The sequence below is a fragment of the Pleurodeles waltl genome, chromosome 4_2 (assembly GCF_031143425.1).
Source record: "Pleurodeles waltl isolate 20211129_DDA chromosome 4_2, aPleWal1.hap1.20221129, whole genome shotgun sequence".
NCBI classification, from domain to species: Eukaryota; Metazoa; Chordata; class Amphibia; order Caudata; family Salamandridae; genus Pleurodeles; species Pleurodeles waltl.
The window spans coordinates 1066215092-1066238662 of NC_090443.1; the positions used below are offsets into that span (position 1 = coordinate 1066215092).

Sequence of the window (23571 nt, forward strand, 5' to 3'; positions counted from 1 at the left end):
TTTGACAGCTTGCTGTCTGAGACCCTCTAATGTGGGACAGGTTTGCTGTGCCACACTCAGCTCCTCTCTGGCAGGCCCCCCTTCACCCAAAAGCTCGGCAGTGTCTGCTTCCAGCTCCTCTGGTGTAGGTTCTGCACAGGGAGGGAATTCTTCTTCCTCAGAAGTAGAATCCACTGTAGAGGGAGGGATAGTAGGAAGTGGTTTGCTTCTACTAGCCCTAGCTTTAGGGAGCACTTGGTCCATTGTTCCAGGATCCAAGCTTCCCTGTCCTTTTTGCTTTTTGGCCTGAGCCCTTGTCAAAGCAAAAATATGCCCTGGGATGCCCAGCATTGCTGCATGGGCCTCCAACTCCACATCTGACCAAGCTGATGTCTCCAAATCATTCCCTAATAGACAGTCTACAGGTAACTCTGAAGCTACCACAACTTTCTTTGGACCAGTTACCCCCCCCAGTTGAGATTTACAACAGCCATGGGGTGGCTTTGTGTTATGTTGTGAGCATCGGTTACTTGGTACTGGTGTCCAAGTATGTGTTGTTCAGGGTGCACCAGTTTCTCAATCACCATTGTGACACTGGCACCTGTGTCCCTGTAGGCCTGGACCTCAACACCATTTATTAGGGTTAGTTGCTTGTACTTCTCCAAGTTATGGGGGCAAGCAACCAAAGTGGCTAAATCAATAGCCCCTTCAGAGACTAAAGTAGCCTCTGTGGTCTCCCTAATTAGACCAACCCCAACTAAGTTACCAATAGTGAGCCCAGCTACTCCCTTGGATTGGCTATTAGTAGGTTTGCTCCCACCACCACTGCTATTAGTAGGGACACTAGGTGTAGCAGTAGGGGTTGTAGTGGTAGGAGCTGTGGTGCCTTTCTTTGGACAACTGGGATCTGTTGTCCAATGGCCTTTTATTTTACATAAATAGCACCATGGTTTCTTTTCCTTGTTCTGATTAAAGGAGGATTTGGACCCACCCCCCCCACCAGAGTGTTTTTGTGGGCCTGATGAAGACTCATTTTTAGATTTGTCCCCACCTTTGTCTGAAGACTTACCATCCTTCTTTTTGTTGCCATCTTTGTCACCCCCTGTATGAACTTTTCTGTTCACTCTTGTTCTGACCCATTTGTCTGCCTTCTTTCCCAATTCTTGGGGAGAGGTCAGATCAGAGTCCACCAAGTACTGGTGCAACAAATCAGACACACAATTATTAAGAATATGCTCTCTCAGGATTAAGTTATACAGGCTGTCATAATCAGTAACTTTACTGCCATGTAACCACCCCTCCAAGGCCTTCACTGAATGGTCAATGAAATCAACCCAGTCTTGTGAAGACTCCTTTTTGGTCTCTCTGAACTTTATCCTGTACTGTTCAGTGGTTAAGCTATAACCATCCAGGAGTGCATTCTTAAGAACTTGGAAATTATTAGCATCATTTTCTTTCACAGTAAGGAGCCTATCCCTACCTTTTCCACTAAATGATAGTCATAGGATAGCAGCCCACTGCCTTTGAGGGACATCCTGTACAACACAGGCCCTCTCAAGTGCAGCAAACCACTTGTTAATGTCATCCCCCTCCTTATAAGGGGGAACTATCTTGTGCAGATTCCTGGAATCATGCTCTTTTGCAGGATGACTATGGGGAATACTGCTGCTGCCACCATGGGTATCTAAACCCAACTTCTGTCTTTCCTTCTCTAATTCAAAAGACTGTCTATCCAAATCCAGCTGTTGCTTTTTAAGCTTCAGTCTGGTTTGTTCCACCCTCAACTTATTGAGTTCCCTCTCTAACATTCTGTCATCAGGGTTGGTGGGAGGGACATTTCTAGAAACAGAGCTATGATGGGAATGAACAGAAGGAGACCTGTCCCTTACAGGAGCCACCCTAACAGCTTGGTTTACAGAAACATTACTACCAGTATGGTGAGAATATATGCTTTTGCTATGATGTGAGACAACACTATTTGTATGGTGTGGCTCATCATCATTACCATCTATGCTAGACTGTCTAGTAATGGGCAGGCTGGGAAGTTTCTTTCCTGAATCTTTTCCTGGGGGAGTCCCTGAATCAGATTGAGAACTATTAGGTACTTTTTCAACAGATGGGGCACCTATGGCCTTATCCTGTTCTCTAAGCATGTTAAGTAACAGTTCCAAGGAAGGATTCTTCCCTACACTCAAACCTCTCTCTATACAGAGACTCCTTGCTCTTTTCCAGCTAAGGTTGTCATATGCAAGTTTGGACAGATCAACACTTTGGCCTGTGCCAGACATTTTTTTAGAGAGAGTTAAAGTGATAGAAAAAGAGAAAAAAGTTTTCAGAACTTTTTGGAAAGACAGAAAAAAAACTTTTTAAACTTTTAAGAACTTTTTGAAAGTTTAGGAGTACTTTTCAGCACTTAGAAAAGAGTGAAAAGAGGAAATGCAAAACTTTTTGGCTATGTGTATATACACTGACCTTGTTTTGTATATTTTTCTCTTATGAAAAGTACAATGACAAGAGTGGTAAGTAGTCTCAAGCACTTATCCCACCACTGCACAACCAATGTAGGAGGCTGGACTGGCTTGTAGTGAGTACCAAGGGGTACTTGCACCTTGCACCAGGCCCAGTTATCACTTATTAGTGTATAGGGTGTCTAGCAGCTTAGGCTGATAGATAATGGTAGCTTAGCAGAGCAGCTTAGGCTGAACTAGGAGACGTGTGAAGCTACTACAGTACCACTTAGTGTCATATGCACAATATCATAAGAAAACACAATACACAGTTATACTAAAAATAAAGGTACTTTATTTTTATGACAATATGCCAAAGTATCTTAGAGTGTACCCTCAGTGAGAGGATAGGAAATATACACAAGATATATATACACAATAGCAAAAATATGCAGTATAGTCTTAGAAAACAGTGCAAACAATGTATAGTTACAATAGGATGCAATGGGGAAACATAGGGATAGGGGTAACACAAACCATATACTCCAAAAGTGGAATGCGAACCACGAATGGACCCCAAACCTATGTGACCTTGTAGAGGGTCGCTGGGACTATTAGAAAATAGTGAGAGTTAGAAAAATAACCCTCCCCAAGACCCTGAAAAGTGAGTGCAAAGTGCACTAAAGTTCCCCTAAGGACAAAGTAGTCGTGTTAGAGGAATAATGCAGGAAAGACACAAACCAGCAATGCAACAACTGTGGATTTCCAATCTAGGGTACCTGTGGAACAAGGGGACCAAGTCCAAAAGTCACAAGCAAGTCGGAGATGGGCATATGCCCAGGAAATGCCAGCTGCGGGTGCAAAGAAGCTTCTACTGGACAGAAGAAGCTGAGGTTTCTGCAGGAACGAAAAGGGCTAGAGACTTCCCCTTTGGTGGACGGATCCCTCTCGCCGTGGAGAGTCGTGCAGAAGTGTTTTCCCGCCGAAAGGACGCCAACAAGCCTTGCTAGGTGCAAATCGTGCGTTTGGCGTTTTTGGACGCTGCTGGGGCCCAGGAGGGACCAGGAGGTCGCAAATTGGACCTGAAGAGAGAGGGGACGTCGAGCAAGACAAAGAGCCCTCACTGAAGCAGGTAGCACCCGGAGAAGTGCCAGAAACAGGCACTACGAGGATGCGTGAAACGGTGCTCGCCGAAGTTGCACAAAGGAGTCGCCGGAGACCAACTTAGAAAGTCGTGCAATGCAGGTTAGAGTGCCGTGGACCCAGGCTTGGCTGTGCACAAAGGATTTCTGCCGGAAGTGCACAGGGGCCGGAGTAGCTGCAAAGTCGCGGTTCCCAGCAATGCAGCCCAGCGAGGTGAGGCAAGGACTTACCTCCACCAAACTTGGACTGAAGAGTCACTGGACTGTGGGGGTCACTTGGACAGAGTCGCTGGATTCGAGGGACCTCGCTCGTCGTGCTGAGAGGAGACCCAAGGGACCGGTAATGCAGCTTTTTGGTGCCTGCGGTTGCAGGGGGAAGATTCCGTCGACCCACGGGAGATTTCTTCGGAGCTTCTGGTGCAGAGAGGAGGCAGGCTACCCCCACAGCATGCACAAGCAGGAAAACAGTCGAGAAGGCGGCAGGATCAGCGTTACAGAGTTGCAGTAGTCGTCTTTGCTACTATGTTGCAGGTTTGCAGGCTTCCAGCGCGGTCAGCGGTCGATTCCTTATCAGAAGGTGAAGAGAGAGATGCAGAGGAACTCGTCTGAGCTCATGCATTCGTTATCTGAAGTTTCCCCAGAGACAGAGACCCTAAATAGCCAGAAAAGAGGGTTTGGCTACCTAGGAGAGAGGATAGGCTACTAACACCTGAAGGAGCCTATCACAAGGAGTCTCTGACGTCACCTGGTGGCACTGGCCACTCAGAGCAGTCCAGTGTGCCAGCAGCACCTCTGTTTCCAAGATGGCAGAGGTCTGGAGCACACTGGAGGAGCTCTGGACACCTCCCAGGGGAGGTGCAGGTCAGGGGAGTGGTCACTCCCCTTTCCTTTGTCCAGTTTCGCGCCAGAGCAGGGGCTAAGGGGTCCCTGAACCGGTGTAGACTGGCTTATGCAGAATTGGGCACATCTGTGCCCAAGAAAGCATTTCCAGAGGCTGGGGGAGGCTACTCCTCCCCTGCCTTCACACCATTTTCCAAAGGGAGAGGGTGTCACACCCTCTCTCAGAGGAAGTTCTTTGTTCTGCCATCCTGGGCCAGGCCTGGCTGGACCCCAGGAGGGCAGATGCCTGTCTGAGGGGTTGGCAGCAGCAGCAGCTGCAGTGAAACCCCAGGAAGGGCAGTTTGGCAGTACCAGGGTCTGTGCTACAGACCACTGGGATCATGGAATTGTACCAACAATGCCAGGATGGCATAGAGGGGGCAATTCCATGATCATAGACATGTTACATGGCCATATTCGGAGTTACCATGGTGAAGCTACATATAGGTAGTGACCTATATGTAGTGCACACGTGTAATGGTGTCCCCGCACTCACAAAGTTCAGGGAATTGGCTCTGAACAATGTGGGGGCACCTTGGCTAGTGCCAGGGTGCCCTCACACTAAGTAACTTTGCACCTAACCTTTACCAGGTAAAGGTTAGACATATAGGTGACTTATAAGTTACTTAAGTGCAGTGTAAAATGGCTGTGAAATAACGTGGACGTTATTTCACTCAGGCTGCAGTGGCAGGCCTGTGTAAGAATTGTCAGAGCTCCCTAGGGGTGGCAAAAGAAATGCTGCAGCCCATAGGGATCTCCTGGAACCCCAATACCCTGGGTACCTCAGTACCATATACTAGGGAATTATAAGGGTGTTCCAGTAAGCCAATGTAAATTGGTAAAAATGGTCACTAGCCTGTCAGTGATAATTTGGAAAGAAATGAGAGAGTATAACCACTGAGGTTCTGGTTAGCAGAGCCTCAGTGAGACAGTTAGTCACTACACAGGTAACACATTCAGGCACACTTATGAGCACTGGGGCCCTGGGTTACCAGGGTCCCAGTGACACATACAACTAAAACAACATATATACAGTGAAAAATGGGGGTAACATGCCAGGCAAGATGGTACTTTCCTACAAGGTGGATCCCTATTCTACTCACCAAAGAAGGTGTGCCAGATAATCGTGGCCTGCTGTATGCTTCACAACTTGGCTTTGCGTCGACAGGTGCCTTTTCTGCAGGAGGATGGTCCAGATGGCGGTGTTGTGGCAGCTGTGGAGCCTGTGGACAGTGATGAGGATGAAGCAGAGGAAGAAGACATGCAGAACAGGGACTCAGTGATCCAGCAATATTTCCAGTGAAACACAGGTGAGAATACAATCCTGCCTACTACATGTACTTTTACACTACTACCTCCATCCTGTCTGTCGTTTTCACCCAGTGTATGGTCACTGAGTTGTCACTTTTCCTTACGATTTCACAGATGTGGGTCCCACTGTGTGTCATCTGCTTAAATTCCTCATGGACTAGAGCTGTGCGACATAGGTATGTTGACATTACTATTTCAAAAACATTTTGTCACTGTTATTGCAAATACACTAAATCACAGACAGACTCCAGATCATGTTGTGCTTTAGGTGTGTTTATTTAAATGCAAAATATTGGAGGGGGAAGTTAAATGGTGAGGGGTGATGGCGGAGGAGTGTCCATGGCAGAGTCCGGTCTATTAGTCTCACAGGTTGTAGGAAAGTACCATCTTGCCTGGCATGTTACCCCCATTTTTCACTGTATATATGTTGTTTTAGTTGTATGTGTCACTGGGACCCTGCCAGACAGGGCCCCAGTGCTCATAAGTGTGCCTGAATGTGTTACCTGTGTTATGACTAACTGTCTCACTGAGGCTCTGCTATCCAGAACCTCAGTGGTTATGCTCTCTCATTTCTTTCCAAATTGTCACTAACAGGCTAGTGACCAATTTCACCAATTCACATTGGCATACTGGAACACCCTCATAATTCCCTAGTATATGGTACTAAGGTACCCAGGGTATTGGGGTTCCAGGAGATCCCTATGGGCTGCAGCATTTCTTTTGCCACCCATAGGGAGCTCTGACAATTCTTACACAGGCCTGCCACTGCAGCCTGAGTGAAATAACGTCCGCGTTATTTCACAGCCATTTACCACTGCACTTAAGTAACTTATAAGTCACCTATATGTCTAACCTTTACCTGGTAAAGGTTAGGTGCAAAGTTACTTAGTGTGTGGGCACCCTGGCACTAGCCAAGGTGCCCCCACATTGTTCAGGGAAAATTCCCCGGACTTTGTGAGTGCGGGGACACCATTACACGCGTGCACTACACATAGGTCACTACCTATGTGTAGCTTCACAATGGTAACTCTGAATATGGCCATGTAACATGTCTATGATCATGGAATTGCCCCCTCTATGCCATCCTGGCATAGTTGGCACAATCCCATGATCCCAGTGGTCTGTAGCACAGACCCTGGTACTGCCAAACTGCCTTTTCAGGGGTTTCACTGCAGCTGCTGCTGCTGCCAACCCCTCAGACAGGTTTCTGCCCTCCTGGGGTCCAGCCAGGCTTGGCCCAGGATGGCAGAACAAAGGACTTCCTCAGAGAGAGGGTGTTACACCCTCTCCCTTTGGAAAAAGGTGTTAAGGCAAGGGAGGAGTAACCTCCCCCAGCCTCTGGAAAGCTTTCATGGGCACAGATGGTGCCCATTTCTACATAAGCCAGTCTACACCGGTTCAGGGACCCCTCAGCCCTGCTCTGGCGCGAAACTGGACAAAGGAAAGGGGAGTGACCACTCCCCTGACCTGCACCTCCCCTGGGAGGTGTCCAGAGCTCCTCCAGTGTGCTCCAGACCTCTGCCATCTTGGAAACAGAGGTGCTGCTGTCACACTGGACTGCTCTGAGTGGCCAGGGCCAGCAGGTGACGTCAGAGACTCCTTCTGATAGGCTCCTTCAGGTGTTGCTAGCCTATCCTCTCTCCTAAGTAGCCAAACCCTCTTTTCTGGCTATTTAGGGTCTCTGCTTTGGGGAATTCCTTAGATAACGAATGCAAGAGCTCATCAGAGTTCCTCTGCATCTCTCTCTTCACCTTCTGCCAAGGAATCGACTGCTGACCGCGCTGGAAGCCTGCAAAACTGCAACAAAGTAGCGAAGATGACTACTGCAACTCTGTAACGCTGATCCTGACGCCTTCTCGACTGTTTTCCTGGTGGTGCATGCTGTGGGGGTAGTCTGCCTCCTCTCTGCAGTAGAAGCTCCGAAGAAATCTCCCGTGGGTCGACGGAATCTTCCCCCTGCTACCGCAGGCACCAAAGAACTGCATCACCGGTCCCCTCGGTCTCCTCTCAGCACGACGAGCGAGGTCCCTTGAATCCAGCAACTCTGTCCAAGTGACTCCCACAGTCCAGTGACTCTTCAGTCCAAGTTTAGTGGTGGTAAGTCCATACCTCCCCACGCCAGACTGCATTGCTGGGAACCACGTCTTTTGCAGCTACTCCGGCCTCTGTGCACTTCCGGCGGAAATCCTTTGTGCACAGCCAAGCCTGGGTCCACGGCACTCTAACCTGCATTGCACGACCTTCTAAGTTGTCCTCCGGCGGCGTGGGACTCCTTTGTGCAACTTCGGGTGAGCACTGTTTCACTCCTCTTCGTAGTGCCTGTTCCGGCACTTCTGTGGGTGCTGCCTGCTTCTGAGAGGGCTCCTTGTTTTGCTGGGCGCCCCCTCTGTCCCCTGACGCAATTGGCGACATCCTGGTCCCTCCTGGGCCACAGCAGCATCCAAAAACCCTAACCGCACGATTTGCAGCTAGCAAGGCTTGTTGCGGTCTATCGGCGGGAAAACACTTCTGCACGACTCTTCACAACGTGGGACATCCATCCTCCAAAGGGGAAGTTTCTAGCCCTTGTCGTTCCTGCAGAATCCTCAGCTTCTACTGGCTAGTAGCAGCTTCTTTGCACCCACAGCTGGCATTTCCTGGGCATCTGCCCACTCTCGACTTGGTTGTGACTTTTGGACTTGGTCCCCTTGTTCCACAGGTACCCTCATTTGGAAATCCATCATTGTTGCATTGCTGGTTTGTGTCTTTCCTGCAGAATTCCCCTATCACGACTTCTGTGCTCTTTGGGGAACTTTAGTGCACTTTGCACTCACTTTTCAGGGTCTTGGGGTGGGCTATTTTTCTAACCCTCACTGTTTTCTTACAGTCCCAGCGACCCTCTACAAGGTCACCTAGGTTTGGGGTCCATTCGTGGTTCGCATTCCACTTTTGGAGTATATGGTTTGTGTTGCCCCTATCCCTATGTGTCCCCATTGCATCCTATTGTAACTATACATTGTTTGCACTGTTTTCTAAGACTATACTGCATATTTTTGGTATTGTGTACATATATCTTGTGTATATTTGCTATCCTCATACTGAGGGTACTCACGGAGATACTTTGGCATATTGTCATAAAAATAAAGTACCTTTATTTTTGGTATATCTGTGTATTGTGTTTTCTTATGATATTGTGCAAGTGACACTAGTGGTACTGTAGGAGCTTCACTCGTCTCCTAGTTCAGCCTAAGCTGCTCTGCTAAGCTACCATTATCTATCAGCCTAAGCTGCTAGACACCCTATACACTAATAAGGGATACCTGGGCCTGGTGCAAGGTGTAAGTACTCACTACAAGCCAGTCCAGCCTCCTACACAGGTGCATTGCCCATATGGGCATAGGAAGTGGAGCCGGGGCAGTTTAATTATGGACAGGGTGACAAAGTGGGACAGTAGGATGACAATCAGGGTGGTATTATTTCTTGGCGGGGGTCTTGGCATCGTTCTCTGTCTTGTTCCTGGATCTCGGGGTGGTTCTCCGTCTGCAGGGGGTGCGGTGTTGGTGTGGTGGTCCTGTGGCGGGGTGTCCTGTCCACTAGCGGCGGCAGAGGTGGTGGGCAGTTCATCGTCCATGCTAGTGTCAGGGGCCCCTTGTAGTGCCACAGTGTCCCTCCTGGTGTTGAGTACTTCCTTCAGCACCCCTACGATGGTGCCCAGGGTGGAGCTGATGGTTCTGAGTTCCTCCCTGAAGCCCAAATACTGTTCCTCCTGCATGCGCTGGGTCTCCTGAAACTTGGCCAGTACCGTTGCCATCATCTCCTGGGAGTGGTGGTATGCTCCCATGATGGAGGAGAGGGACTCGTGGAGCGTGGGTTCCCTTGGCCTGTCCGCCCCTGTCGCACGGCAGCCCTCCCAGTTCCCCTGTGTTCCTGGGCCTCCGTCCCCTGGACCGTGTGCCCACTGCCACTGCCCCCAGGTCCCTGTTGTTGTTGGGGTGGTGGGTTATCCTGGATTCCCTGTAGTGGTGGACACACAGCTGATTGACGTGTCCTGGGGACAGGGGTATGGGCCCGCTGGGTGGGTGCTGTGCTGGTGTTTCCAGAGGGGGGAAGGTCTGTGGTGGCCTGTGCCTGTGTGAGGGGAACTGTCCAGAGGTCCCCGATGGTCCGGGCTGGTTATCTAGATCCAGTTGGACAGAGCTGCTGTCATCACTGTGGGCCTCTTCTGTGGGTGGAGTGGACATGTCTGGACCCTCCTGTCTGGTTACATTGGGTAGTGGTCCAGCAGGGGCGGAAAGGCATGATTATTGCCTCTGTGTGTGCCATGGTGTGCAATGGGTGGGTGACCGTGTACCCCAGTGCTGGCATTCCTGTGTGGGAGCTTGTGTGATGATGGTTTAGGGGGGTGTATGGGTATGTGCAGTGTGCATGCTTTAGTGATGGGTGTCCATGCTTTGTTGTTGCATGCAGGGCTTGGTGTTGGGATGGGTGGTTTGTGATATTGGTACATTTGTGAGGAGTTGGTGTGATGGGGGTGAGGGCGAGGGTGGGGGTATGTGATAGCATGCAGGTAGGGTGGGGGATGTAATAGTAAAGCTTTGACTTACCAGAGTCCATTCCTCCAGCTACTCCTGCGAGGCACTCAGGCTGCAGAATCGCCTAGACCTGCTCCTCCCATGTCGTTAGTTGTGGGGGAGGAGGTGGAGGTCCGCCGCCAGTCCGCTGAACCGCCAGGTGGTGTCTTGAGACCACGGAACGCACCTTCCCCCGTAAGTCGTTCCATCTTTTTCTGATGTCCTCCCGATTTCTTGGGTGTTGTCCCACTGCGTTGACCCTGTCCACTATTCTTCGCCATAGCTCCATCTTCCTTGCAATTGAGTTGTGCTGCACCTGTGCTCCGAATAGCTGTGGCTCTACCCGGACGATTTCCTCCACCATGACCCTGAGCTCCTCCTCCGAGAACCTTGGGTGTCTTTGCTGTGCCATGGGGTGGTGTAGGTGATGTGTGAAGTGGAGTGTGTGGTGATAAGTGTTGTGATATGTAGTGGTGTGTTGTGTGAGGTGCGTGGAAGTTGTGTGGGTGATGGTGTTATGTGCCTGTGGATGCTGTTGTACTTGCTGGTGGTGTCTCTCTCTGGCCTTCTTTCTGTATTTTTTTTCGTGGGGGTTTGTGGGTGATGTGGGTGTGTGTTTTATATTGTAATGGGTGAGTGGGAGTGGTGTGTGTATGTGTCTCAGGTGTGTGTATTTTGAATCATCCAATGTGGGGATGTTTGTAGAAGTGTGTGTATTTTGAGCATGGCGGTGTGTACCGCCAATGAAATACCGCGGTTGAAAGACCGCTGTGTGGATTTGTGTGTGTGATAGTGTGGGTGTATTTCTGTTCGCGTGACGGTGGAGGTTTTGTTATCGCCAGTTTATCACTGACCTTTGGTGTTGTGGACTTGTGTGGGTGTCTGAATTTTGGCGGATTCCGAGATGTGGGTCATAATAGCTGTGGCAGAATTCCGCGACCGCAGCGGTGTGTTGGCGGTCTTCTGCACGGCGGTAAGCGGCTTTTACCGCCAACGTTGTAATGAGGGCTCAAGTGCTCCTTCAAGTTCTTCAGCCAACGGTGGGAAGCAACATGCAGACCGTGACACACTGAGCATGTACAGAATGTAAAAAATGATCTCCAGAAATTGTGTGAACACAATTTATACCTTGAATTGGAGAAATGTGAGTTTCAAGTGCACAAAATGAATTTTCTAGGATATGTAATCTCCTCACAATGGATTGAAATGGACACTCAAAAAGTCACAGCTATAGTACAGTGGAGTTCATCTGAAAGTGTGAAAGAAGTTCAAAGTTTTTAAGGTTTTGCCAATTTTGATCAGAGATGCATTGATCATTTCTCAGCATTGGTTTCCCCCATTACTAAATTGTTAAGAAAAGGTGTTAAGTTTCAATGGGACATGCAGGCCGAAAATGCTTTTCAACGTCTTAAAAAAATGTTTCATACAGTCACTCATCTTACAACATCCAGATCCTACTCAACCTTACATCAGGCAGATGCTCACAAGTGGGAGGGCTGCTTTCACAAAGAGACAGTGCTACAGGGGAATTGTACCCAGTTGCCTAATTTTCACACAAACTAAAGCTGAAGAAGCAAACTATTCAGTACGAGATACAGTTGTTGGCAATAAAAAAGGCTTTAGAAGAGCACAGGCATTACCTATTAGGAAGCCTCCATACTGTTATTATTCTGACAGACCACAGGAATCTAAAATTCCTCAAATCTACTTGTGCCTCGCCTACACAACAGTTACAGTGGACTCAATTTTTTAACAATTATGATTTTGTAATACCATTCCAGCCTGGTTCCAGTCATGGCAAGGCAGATGCTCTTCCACGTTTAGGCCATGATTACATAGATTAGCTCTACGAGTGCCCTTACATCGTTACCTGGGAATGGTTTCAAGGAGCTGAATCACAGGCAAAGAAGTTCAACAACAAGTATCAGTAGAACAAGGAAAGGAAGATTTTAAAGATCATTAGTAACACACAGAAAGGACAGTCTATCAATGATTTAGATACAAGGTGCATTAAATGTTCATACTGCCATGTTACAGAAACATGATTTACAATTGTGCCACACACAATAAATGGCAGGACATCTGGGTCAGAAGAGAACTCTAGAACTGTCAAAACTAAACTTTAGGTGGACAACCATCTCCACAGACACAAGGATTTTCATCCAGAATTGCACTATTTGTGCTCAAATTCCTAGTAGGCTTATTAACTCCTTTGCCTGTTCTCTTTAGACTTCATAGAAGAATTACCAAAAACCTTGAAAGGCTATACCACTATATTGGTGGTATTGACCACCTTACTAAAATTATGAATATCATTCAATTAAAAAATGCTACCCACATCCAAAGATCTAACTTCAGTCTTTCTTCAAGATATGATCCGGTTACACAGACTTCCATCTGTACTCATTTCAGATAGAGGCCTTCAGTTCTTATCAAAGTTCTGGATATCCTTTTGTCGTCTATTTGGAGATGGATGTCTGGCTGTCCTCCAGCCATCATCCCCAGACTGATGGACAGGCAGAGAGATTAAACCAGTATTTGGAACAGTATTTATGATGTCAGTTGATGCAAAGTGAAGTGGAATGGGTTGACTTTGGGTGGCTCAGCTTGAGTACAACAATGTCAATAACAATTCAACTGGCCATACTCCCTTTCACTGCAACTACGGCTATCATCCTCAAATGTTGGCAATTGATGTGAACCTAACTTTAACCACAACCATAGTGGTAGAGTGTATAGCCCAATTAAAAAGAATACATTGTAAGGCACAAGACAATCAGTCTATTGCCAAGAGACAGCAAATAAACATCATGATCCAGGTCTACTACTACTGGCAGTTCAAGACATTTGCTTTTCCACATAAAATATTTGTTTGACGGGTCCAAGAAAATGTCAGTCTTGATACATCGGACCATGCAAGAGCTTAAAAAAGATAAACAATTTGGCCATGAAATTGGACCTGAAAACGCCCATGCACATTCATCCTGTATTTCACATTCATTTATTGAAGCCTGTTGCCCCTGGAACTGTTCTCCCACAGAAACCACTAGCCCTGTTGACAAAGAACCAGAATTTGAAGTTACGGCCACCCTATATTCCAAAAGGACATGTAACAAACTATCTTATCTGATTGACTGTAAAGGATACAGACCAGAGGATTATATATGGGAACCCTCTGGTCATGTGCATGATGCTAGACTTGTATGACTTTTTCATCACAGATACCCTTCCAAACCAAACCCTTCAGGCGGGACTATTGGGGGGGGAGATGTACTGTTGGGCTTGTACCGACCATACCCCGTACCTGCGATCCAGTGAATTCTGCAGCCCTCCGGGGAAGGAAACAAAGACTGGGAAATGTTATGTGCAGGCAGCGGTCTTGCGACGTGCGAGGGCCATGTTAGGTGAGGTGAAAGTGATCAGCTATTTAAGTTTACCCGCTTTCTGGTGCTTGACGTCCCAGCCCTCTAGCAGGTAATCCTGTGTCAGTTTCCGACTCACCTGTTTCCGGGCATTCTGGCATCCTCATGGTAGGAGTTTTCTTTTCATCGGTTTCACGTCTTCCTCGCTGCCTCACTCCTCCTGTGGAAAAAAAAGGTTAGACATTTTCACAACAAAAGAAGATTTAGAGGTGGTAATATGTGCGCATGGTAGCAATTTTGTTATTTTACTAATCCTGTTTTTGTTCATATTTAGTTATAGAGCTATTTTTTGAAGCCCAATATTTTCCTCTGTGAATCTTCTGGAAGCCTATGACTTTCATTGGGCATTCCTGTGAAACAGTGAAAATCGTTCAACAGTTTCTATAAACAGAAATCAGCCTGAATATTGAGAAAGCATGCTATGTGGGAACATCTATTAATATTTCCTGGCATACAATCATGATTTTGCATGTAGTGTTGATATATATATGTCAGGCCTGAAAAGAAATGTGAGGGGGTTAACTCACTACATATTTTATAACTTTTGTGACGAAACAAAAGGTTTGTGTACCCTGAATTTAAACACGATTTACGAATTAAGATTGCTTATTCCGATACCTTAACTGATAACTGTCTACCCCATCTAGAATGTTAGGTTCCAAGGTTTCCAGCATGGTCCAATAGCACTGTGGTATGTATCCTGTTCCTATCCCAATTAAGTGGCACAAATATTTGCATATCAGTGTCACTGTAAAATAACAACTCCTGTCTATGTTTCTCAAGGTTTGTCACTTCCAGAGTTTCTGTCAATATACGCACTCCCCAACAGAACACTTACTGAGAAAGCAGGTTCAAGTGAGAAAAGAGATCACAAAGGTACCATACATCACTCTGGGTTTAGGGAGGGGGACTACAGCTGTACGTATATGACTAACCAGAGTACCTTGTCTCAGGATGTAGCAGCAGAACGAAAATTCCTGGACAGAATCCAGAGAGCTTAAAATCAGAAACAGTATTTTCTTTTCTAATTCTCCTCTTCCCCATGGGGCTAGAGTTGACTTGACTGTTTCTAGGTCGGGTGGATTGTGCCAGGTGGTAGAGTGGGGACCTAGCTTCGCACTCCAGCTCACTCTTGCAGGAATATCAGGTGACTGCCTGACAAAAACCTCATGAAGGAACTCTGCATTCAGCCTCCTTCCTCTATATGGTTATGGAACTCCTTGTTGACTTGCAATATCCTTATAATGAACAGCAGGGGGTATTTTATCCCTAATATATTTTCACTGAGAAAGGTTAACATGAAGTTATAGTTGGTTTTGTTATAACACCTTAATGTGTCTTTAAAATAAACCTCAGAAATTCACTTAAAAAAATGGGGGGAATTATTTATGGTTAAGACTTAAAACTGGACAAACCACTGAAATTTGCAAGCTATGGTTAGACCCACAATCTGTAACTCACACTACAGACATGCAAACCCTAACTCGGCATGTTACAAGTGATGATGCAATGACATTTACATTGGTAAAAAGAGTTCTCTAAAGGCAGGATGCAGATGAAGCAAGATCACAGCTATTTTTGTCCTGCCCATAAAGCAATTGAAAACACAGTTAGGACTGAGCTAGAAGCTGGATGGGTGAACTCACAGGTGACACATAACAAATCACTTAGTGTATCTGAGTTTCAAAATGAGGTGCGCACTCTTGGAGAACCCTGCAGAGGCAAGCACATCACTGTTCTGCTGTTGAGGCTGAGTACATACTTTGATTTTTGTATCAGGGACTGGACAGGGCTGTGTCTTACCTAAAGTAACTGTGCAACAGGAAACACAATTCACTCTCGAGATTGTGCATGTTGGCTATTCTCAATGAATATCACATAACTTGCATCTGACAATGAAGTTTGATTTCTGCCAGTGATTCCTCCCATGAATAGCGATATCCCCAGTTCTTCATCCTAGATAGGGGATCAACAAGGAGGGATGAGAGCTACTATCCTACTTGTCTCATGCAGAGTCCCATTACCAGGCCTGTTTCTACACAGGAAGGCTGCAGTGCTGTTTAGAAACAAGGGGGGGAACGCAGGGACACATCTGAACCCAGTGTACTCGTACTCTGGGGGGTCAGTATCGCTCAGGGGGTTCTACAAAGCCATATTCCTCTACTCTGAGACTTACTGAAATCTGCCAATATGCATTTTGAGTAGCTAGTTAGTATGCATTCTGAGTGTCTATTTATACAGAAACACTTACCTGTGAAGGCTTTGAATAGCAATAAATGTGATTTTGTATTTCCTCTCTCCATTGAGTCTGTGAGGGTACCCTGATCTCTAGTACTTGTATCCAGTTCTAGGCATGATGGGGGCACAGAAGGACCCCGCTCATCAGAACAGAGCATTTCTAACTTGTAGTTCTGATGCTGATCATTTGATTCAGGGTGCAGTGGTTTGAGTACAGAGTTCCAATCCAAACCTCGTGCATCAGTACAGGGTGGCTGTAGCTTGTTGTTCTGATATGAACCTCGTTCATCAGTACAGGGTGGTTCTAGCTTGTCGTTCTGATATGAACATTGTGCGTCAGTAGAGGGTGGTTCTAGCTTGTCATTCTGATATGAACCTCGTGCATCAGCACAGGGTGGTTCTAGCTTGTCATTCTGATATGAACCGTGTGCGTCAGTACAGGGTGGTTCTAGCTTGTCATTCTGATATGAACCGTGTGCGTCAGTACAGGGTGATTCTAGCTTGTCATTCTGATATGAACCGTGTGCGTCAGTACAGGGTGGTTCTAGCTTGTCTTTCTGATATGAACCTCGTGCATCAGTACAGGGTGGTTCTAGCTTGTCGTTCTGATATGAACCTTGTGCATCAGTACGGGGTGGCTCTAGCTTGTCATTCTGACATGAACCTCGTGCATCAGTACGGGGTGGCTCTAGCTTGTCATTCTGATATGAACATTGTGCATCAGTACAGGGTGGTTCTAGCTTCTCTTTCTGATATGAACCTTGTGCGTCAGTACAGGGTGGTTCTAGCTTGTCGTTCTGATATGAATCCTGCTCCACAGGGTGTAGTGGTTCCACCTTGTAGTTCTGATTTGGTTCCTGTGCTTCAGGACGCATTGATTCTAGCTCTCGATGCGGGGACTCTAGCTCGTAGTCCACATTTGGATCCTGTGCATAAGGAAATTCCTGTTTCAAGCAAAGGTGTTGTTGTTGACTTTGGTTATCTTGAAATGCTAACGGTAGGCACTGGGTTTGTTGTGACCCGAAGCCATCAAGAGAGAATAACTCAGACTGTAAGTATTCACATGGTGCCTTTCCACACTGGTTCCCCTGGGGATCTTGGCAATCAAAACACATCAACTCTTCCCCCACTTGTTCATCTGGTTTATTTGCATTTGGTAAAACAGGTTCTTTACAGTGGTCTTGCTGTGGTTCATCTCTAGCTGGAAATAGTGGGCCTGGGCAGACGTTTTGTTGCTGGTTCCAACTATTAGCAGACAAAGGGGATGGCTCTTGTTTCAGGTGCTCATCTGGTTCCTTCTCTTCTGGGATCGCTGGTTGTATGCTGTGGTCTTGCTGTGGTGTCTGCTCATCAACAAATTCCTGCTGAAGACACAGATTTCCCTCCAGTGATCTCACTGAAGGATCTATCTGAGTGCACCTGGATTCAGTACAATCCTGTTTTAGTTCATTTCCATCTGGAAACCCAGGTTGCATGCACTGGTCCTGCTGCAACTCATGTACATCTAGAAACCCAGCTTGCATGCACTGGTCCTGCTGTGACTCGTGTACATCTGGAAACCCAGGTTGCATGCACTGGTCCTGCTGTGACTCGTGTACATCTGGAAACCCAGGTTGCATGCACTGGTCCTCCTGTGGCTCTTGTACATCTAGAAACCCAGGTTGCATGCTCCTGCCCTGCAGTGGGTCACGTCGATCTGGCAACACTGGCTGTAGATAAAGACTTGACTCATCAGGGCGCACTTTAACATTGGTTGGAGAGGAGAGCGTACAGTCCTGTTTTGGTGCATGCCTATCAGCAAACACTGGCTGAAGACACAAGGTTGCTTCACATGGCCTGTCCAGCTGAGGTGTCGCAGGAGACTGGCTAACAGCACAATCTCTAATGCTTATTGGACAAACCATCTCCAAAGACTTCCCACCATTTGGAAGGGGATATTGACTCTTTGCAGTCAAGATTTGCTCCATAAGCCCAGCAACTCTAGACGGTACGTCCTCTAGGGTATTCTGCAAGTTATCCAATTTGTCTTCCAACTGCTCCAGCATAGATAAGAGGATAATGTGGGACAGGTTCTCCGAAGGGGACTCCAGCTTAAGATCCATCTGAGCATTATTTCGGGATCTTGAAGCTGAGGCGTCATGGACAGGAGAAGATGGGAGTGTGGCTCTTACGGATTGAGGTGACCGCTGCACTTTCACTTTCTTTCCTGGAGCCTGCGTTCTCCCCATTCCGATTTAATGATGTTTAAGTCTCAAGTGTCTGCAGAGGGGAAAAAAAGAGAGAAGAGAACGTCATCAGAGGACAATTAGGTCAAAATACTCCTTCCTGCCTCACTAAGCCCGGTGTGATCAGAGAAAACCCCTAATTTGTATAAACCAGAAAAATATGAACCATTAAAATTGCACAATACTCGTATATAGTTAATATATTATGAAAGGCATTGTAGATCAAAAAATATAAACAAAAGGGGGGGGGGGGGAGTCTGGGCTCTGTGACTTCACTGCCCCCTTAAAGTGCACCGGGTCCTGCCCCCCTCACCTCCCCAGACTCGCCCCCCCCCTCAAAGTGCAACGGACCTGTGGTGTTTGACGTCAGGTGGGGGGCGTCCCATTATCTGATATCCGACAGGGGTCATGCCGACCACCCCCACTAGATCTAGTATTAGTGGGGGCGCCCCGGTGACGTGGGAAAAGGTTTAAGAAGGAGAGCGCGAAGCGGGAAGGGTATTGGCACGCAGGACATGAGTGAATAAAGACCCCAGTACCGCCACCACCTGTGTCCGCGTCATTTGTCATTGCGCAGCATACGACCTGACAACTGGCGACGAGGGTCGGAAGGGCCCACCTGTTCTACGCCACCGGAGATCCTGAACGCAGTGCCTCAGTGAAGCTAGGCCGTGCTCCTCCCAGCTTCCTGCCTCAGCGCACACACGACGACACGCCTCCAGCAGGCCTGAAGATCCTGCCATTCGGCCAGCATTCTCCAGCCCAACCCGCCCAGCTGACTCTCCCCACCGCACTCCACGCTGTGCAGTGCAGCCCGGCTTGAAACTGCTGGCAGACCTTGGTGGGGCTGCTCCAGGTATTAGAGCGCCTGCCACCCTTGTGCCACACCCTGCTGGGCCTCCGGACGACCCATCAAAACTGCTGCAAGTGGAGAGGCAGGAACGCCGCACCCCAGCGCCACGCCCTGCTGAGCCTCTGGTCGTTGGCCCAACCTAACCACACTGGGAAGACAGAGTTCATCGCTTCTGCCACGGTGCCCATGACATGGAAGCCTACCACTTCCCATCCTCAGGAACCTGACAGTCCCAGTCTCTTAAGGTTACCACACCTACCTGGCAGAACACTGTGTGTAAAGTGTGCAAATGGCGAAAGACTCTCCTGCGTTGCATGAGGTGAGGAGGTCACTGCCCTGGGCACAGACATTGAAGCGTTTCCCTCCACATCGAACAGACAGCCCAAGTCTTCCCCCAACATGGCTGGCATACCCTCCTGGAGCTGTTCACCGTCACAGGAGCCCCCACCCCCCACAGGCCGCACGGTGGAAGGTGTGGGTAGAGCGCATCGAAACCTATTTTGAGGCTTTGGACATTCAAGCAGAGCACAATAGGCCCCTACTCCTCCATCTGGGGTGGGGGGCGGACATCCATAAGTATGTGCCCTGTATGTGTTCCCTGTGTGATGCCTAAATGTCTCACTGAGGCTCTGCTAACCAGAACCTCAGTGGTTATGCTCTCTCTGCTTTCTTTCCAAATTTGTCACTAACAATTGGTTGTCATGGAAGGTAGCTATGGCAAAGCAGCTTAGGCTAAACTAGGAGACATGCAAAGCTCCTACTATACCACTTATATCATATAGCACAATATCGTAAGAAAATACAATACTCAGACTTACTAAAAATAAAGGTACTTTATTTTAGTGACAATATACCAAAAGTATCTCAGAATACCCTCACTAGGAGGTAAGTAATATACATAAGTTATATGTACACAAATACAAAACAGGTAAGTAACAGTAAGAAAAGTAGTGCAAACAATGTAGAATCATAATTGTAAGCAACAGGTAAACATAGGTCTAGAGCCAACACAAACCATATACTCCAAAAATGGAATGCGAATCTCGAATGGACCCCAGACCTATGGGAGATTGTAGAGGGTCGCCGGGAGTGAGAGAAAACAGTAAGGGTGTCCAAAATACCCCACCCCAAGACCCTAGAGAGTAGGAATAAAGTTACCCTACTACCCCAGAAAGACACAATAGTTGTGATAGTGGAATTCTGCAAGAACCACAAGCACCAGCAAAACACTGAAGACGGATTCCTGGACCTGAGGACCTGAAAAGGAAGGGGGCCAAGTCCTAGAGTCGCAATAGTATGCAGGGGTGGCAGGAGCCCTGGAAACCCCGGATGAAGGTGAAAAAAGGCTGCCTCCGGGTGGAAGAAGCCGAAGATTCTGAAACAACGAAAAGAGCTAGGAACTTCCCCTTTGGATGGAAGATGTCCCACAGCGTGCTGGATGTTGCAGAAGTGTTTCCACGCAGAAATACCGCAAACAACCCTTGCTAGCTGCAAGGGTCGCGGTAGAGGTTTTTGGGTGCTGCTGGGGACCAGGAAGGACTAGGATGTTGCCCCTTGGAGGAGAAGATAGGGGGGGCGCTCAGCAACTCAGAGAGCCCCTGCAGAAGCAGGCAGCTCCCGCAGAAGCACCGGAGCAGGCACTTAGAAGATCTGTGAAATCAGAGTCACAAAAGGAGGGTCCCACAATGTCGGAGTTCAACTCAGCAGGTTGAGCACTGCAGGATGGAGTGCTGGGGACCCAGGCTAGGCTGTGCACAAAGGAATCCTTGGAGAAGTGCACAGAAGCCAGAGCAGCTGCAAATCACACAGTACACAGGTTTGCAGTCTGGCGTGGGGAGGCAAGGACTTACTTCCACCAAATTTGGACAAAGGGCCACTGGAGTGTGGAAGACACTTGGATCCAGCTCCTGTGTTCTAGGGGCCACGCACATCAGGATGAGAGGGGACCCAGAGGACCGGAGATGCAGTCTTTTGGTGCCTGCGTTAGCAGGGGGAAGATTCCGTTGACCCAAAGGAGATTTCTTCTTGGCTTCCAGTGCAGGTTGAAGGCAGACAGCCCTCAGAGCATGCACCACCAGGAAACAGTCAAGAAAGCTGGCAGGATTAGGCGCTACAATATTGCTGGTAGTCGTCATGCTACTTTGTTGCGGTTCTGCAGGCGTCCTGGAGCAGTCAGCGGTCGATCCTTGGCAGAAGTCAAAGAGGGAAGTGCAGAGGAACTCTGGTGAGCTCTTGCATTCGTTATCTGTGGAATAGCCCAGAGGAGAGTCCCTAAATAGCCAGAAAAGGAGGTTTGGCTACTAAGAAAGGAGGCTTGGCTACTGAAAGAGGTAAGCACCTATCAGGAAGGGTCTCTGACGTCACCTGCTGGCACTGGCCACTAAGAGCAGTCCATTGTGCCCCAACAACTCTGAATCCAAGATGGCAGAGGTCTGGGACACACTGGGGGAGCTCTAGGTACCTCCCCTGGGAGGTACTGGTCAGGGGAGTGGTCACTCCCCTTTCCTTTGTCCAGTTTTGCGCCAGAGCAGGGCTGGGGGATCCCTGAACTGGGGTAGACTGGCTTATGCAGAGATGGGCTCCATCTGTGCCCATCAAAGAATTTCCAGAGGCTGGGGGAGGCTACTCCTCCCCAGCCCTTCACACCTATTTCCAAAGGGAGAGGGTGGAACACCCTGTCTCAGAGGAAATCCTTTGTTCTGCCTTCCTGGGACTGGACTGCCCAGACCCCAGGGGGGCAGAAACCTGACTGAGGGGTTGGCAGCAGCTGCAGTGGAAACCCCGGAAAGGCAGTTTGGCAGTACCCGGGTTCTGTGCTAGAGACCCAGGGGATCATGGAATTGTCCCCCCAATACCAGGATGGTATTGGGGGGATAATTCCATGATCTTAGACATGTTACAGGGCCATGTTCGGAGTTACCATTGTGACGCTACACATAAGTAGTGACTCATGTGCAGTACACGCGTGTAATGGTGTCTCTGCACTCACAAAGTCCATCGAATTTGCCCTGAACGATGTGGGGGCACCTTGGCTAGTGCCAGGGTGCCCACACACTAAGTAACTTGGCACCCAACTTTCACCAAGTGAGGGTTAGACATATAGGTGACTTATAAGTTACTTATGTGCAGTGAAAAAATGGCTGTAAAATAACGTGGACGTTATTTCACTCAGGCTGCAGTGGCAGTCCTGTGTAAGAATTGTCTGAGTTCCCTATGGGTGGCAAAAGAAATGCTGCAGCCCATAGGGATCTCCTGGAACCCCAATACCCATATGGTACCTAGGTACCATATACAAGGGAATTATAAGGGTGTACCAGTGTGCCAATGAGAATTGGTAAAATTAGTCACTAGCCTGTAGTGACAATTTTAAAGCAGAGAGAGCATAAACACTGAGGTTCTGGATAGCAGAGCCTCAGTGAGACAGTTAGGCATCACACAGGGAACACATACATATAGGCCACAAACTTACGAGCACTGGGGTCCTGGCTAGCAGGGTCCCAGTGACACATAACAAACCCACTGAAAACATAGGGTTTTCACTATGAGCACTGGGCCCTGGCTAGCAGGATCCCAGTGAGACAGTGAAAACACCCTGACATACACTCACAAACAGGCCAAATGTGGGGGTAACAAGGCTAGAAAGAGGCTACCTTCCTACAATGACACCATCCCCCATTACGGGCAGTCCAACCGCCGCCCCAGACCTAGTCAGCGGAACGAAGATCCCAAACAAACACCTATGCTTCCCGGAGACAGAGGGCCCGAGCAGTCTCCATTCAGGTAGGAGATGCTGTCCTAGTGAAACACCTCCCCTTAAAGTGCACCGGGTCCTGCCCCCTCCCTCTCCCCTCCTCAGACTCACCTCCCCTTAAAGTGCACCGGGTCCTGCCCCCTCCCTCTGCCCTCCTCAGACTCACCCCCCCCTTAAAGTGCACCGGGTCCTGCCCCCTCCCTCTGCCCTCCTCAGACTCACCACCCTCACCTTAAAGTGCACCGGGTCCTGCCCCCTCCCTCTGCCCTCCTCAGACTCAACTCCCCCCTCAAAGTGCACCGGGTCCTGCCCCCTCCCTCTGCCCTCCTCAGACTCACCCCCCCTTAAAGTGCACCGGGTCCTGCCCCCTCCCTCTTACCGCGAGGCTCCTGCTCTCCGCTCTGCTGGAAATTGAGTTAAACGGTTCAGCTTCCGGGTCAGCGGCGGCAGAGTCAGCACCAGCAGCAGGTCCAGTCTCGCCTCCTCCTCTTCAGACCCTCACAGGCCTCGGACCCGCCCCTCAGGCCTGTCGGTGGGATCACTTCCGGGTCAGCGGCGGCAGAGGCAGCAGCAGGTCCTGTCCAGTCCCGCCTCCTCCTCAGACCCTCACAGGCCTCGGACCCGCCCCTCAGGCCTGGCAGTGGGATCACTTCCGGGTCAGCGGCGGCAGAGGCAGCACCAGCAGCAGGTCCTGTCCAGTCCCGCCTCCTCCTCAGACCCTCACAGGCCTCGGACCCGCCCCTCAGGCCTGGCGGTGGGATCACTTCCGGGTCA

The 23571-nt window shown here is 48.7% G+C and overlaps 1 protein-coding gene across 1 annotated transcript in view; it reads right to left on the reverse strand.

Annotated features, from left to right (window-relative positions):
* The window catches only part of LOC138293768 (uncharacterized), a 112478-nt gene extending 89267 nt beyond the window's left edge, over positions 1 to 23211 (reverse strand). Inside the window, exons 1-3 of the mRNA XM_069233109.1 lie at positions 23177 to 23211; positions 15982 to 18227; positions 13810 to 13890 (exon numbers count right to left, since the gene is read on the reverse strand). Coding sequence (XP_069089210.1) covers positions 13810 to 13890; positions 15982 to 18196 — 2296 coding nt within the window. The 5' untranslated portion in view covers positions 18197 to 18227; positions 23177 to 23211. The remainder of the gene's footprint in view (positions 1 to 13809; positions 13891 to 15981; positions 18228 to 23176) is intronic.
* Positions 23212 to 23571: the final 360 nt, after the last annotated feature.